A 1,675-nucleotide genomic window follows, 5' to 3' on the forward strand; every position below is an offset into this window, starting at 1 on the left:
AGTGATATTACAGAATGAATATCACCCACACAAATCACAGTGCAAATAACTTGATCGTTGTTTTTGGGAGAGAGTCAGTATATGGGTAAAACTCAGATCATACGTTGTTTCTCTCTAAATCACCCATAACCCATATACCATATATATAATATGTTATTATTATCTATCCATGTCAGTTAATGGAGATAATATTTGTATCCTGAGTGATTATCCTAAATAGGTTTGAATTCAATTTCAAAACCTATTTGGATAAGATTTAAATTCAAATTCAAATGGTCAGGCCACATGGGTGCCCATTACTAACATTTTTCGAAAGGTAATTCAATGTCAGGGAGGCAAGCGTAAGCATCTGTGAAATCAGGCATTTTGAGTTCTGGGAGGCAAGCATAAGAATCTGTGAAATCAGGCATTATGAGTTCATCTAGCGAAGGGGATTGAAAAAAGTCACTGCATGTGTTAATAAATTGACTTGAATATCCCATGCTATTATAATCCAAATTCATTTCTGCGACATTGTTGTTATTATTAACACATGGAGTCTTTTCTTCTGACAATGTTGCTGCAACAGGATAATTATCTAGCTCGGACTGATCTAGTTGTTTGACTTTGTTCGAATTCTTAGGTTTCTTATAAACCCTGCATAAAACCCAATCATCCAACCTCATATCATTTGCATTCTTTCGCTCTCTGGAATGTGCATTTAATGTAAACTCATGCATCATCCAATCAGACTTGTCACCGTTTGGTGGCATCCCTAGATAGATAAAGAGAGAGAGGGGGAGAGAGAGAGAAGAGAGGGGGAGAGAGAGAGAGAGAGAGAGAGAGAGTCCACGCTGTTGAGAAGTCAATTTTTATTACTATTTCTTTGAGTTATTTGAATTCAATTTCAAAACCTATTTGGATAAGGTTCAAATTCAAATTCAAATGGTTATGCCACATGGGCGCCCATTACTAACATGTCCCACTCGCACATGAGTTGGCATGACACTGCCACATCTCTATCTCAATCTCCCAAAAAATAAACAATCTCATACTAGCCACTGCACCGTGCGACTGCTGAGAACACCTGCATGTGGGAGCTCTATACTAGAAAATCAAAATGAGCCAGCATAGAGACATCAAACCAAAAAGAATAGAAATAGTGTCTCATATACCCCAGACCCATCTAATTACACCGGTCCAAAAAACATCTCTAATCCCTCAAAAAGAGCATGTTTGACCCTCTCAATTCTTGCAATATATTCACACTCAATTCGCTTTTCATACAGAGCGATGTGAGTTGCCGACAGTGAATATACAACGGTGGTGTAATACTAGATGATCTTCCCTTTGCCCTCATGCCATTTAGTTTAGGATTGACCGCTTTCCCAGTGATGTCCCTTAAGGCCGAATCATGATGTTAGTAATGGGCGCTCATGTGGCATGACCATTTGAATTTGAATTTAAATCTTATCCAAATAGGTTTTGAAATTGAATTCAAACCTATTTAGGATAACCACTCAGGATACAGATATTATCTCCATTAACTGATATGGATAGATAATAATAACACATTATATATCTGGTATATGGGTTATGGGTGATTAAGAGAGAAACAACGTATGATCTGAGTTTTACCCATATACTGACTCTCTCCCAAAAACAACGATCAAGTCATTCGCACTGTGGTTTGTGT

General features: G+C 37.6%; 1 protein-coding gene across 1 annotated transcript; it reads right to left on the minus strand.

The window, feature by feature from the left end:
* Nucleotides 1-299: 299 nt before the first annotated feature.
* On the minus strand, nucleotides 300-752 carry LOC114320082 (uncharacterized). The gene has a single exon (XM_028267177.2). It carries the CDS (start codon nucleotides 750-752, stop codon nucleotides 300-302), a length of 453 nt encoding a protein of 150 aa, XP_028122978.2.
* Nucleotides 753-1,675: the final 923 nt, after the last annotated feature.

The sequence above is a fragment of the Camellia sinensis genome, chromosome 13 (assembly GCF_055761805.1).
Source record: "Camellia sinensis isolate YWXY chromosome 13, ASM5576180v1, whole genome shotgun sequence".
NCBI lineage: Eukaryota > Viridiplantae > Streptophyta > Magnoliopsida > Ericales > Theaceae > Camellia > Camellia sinensis.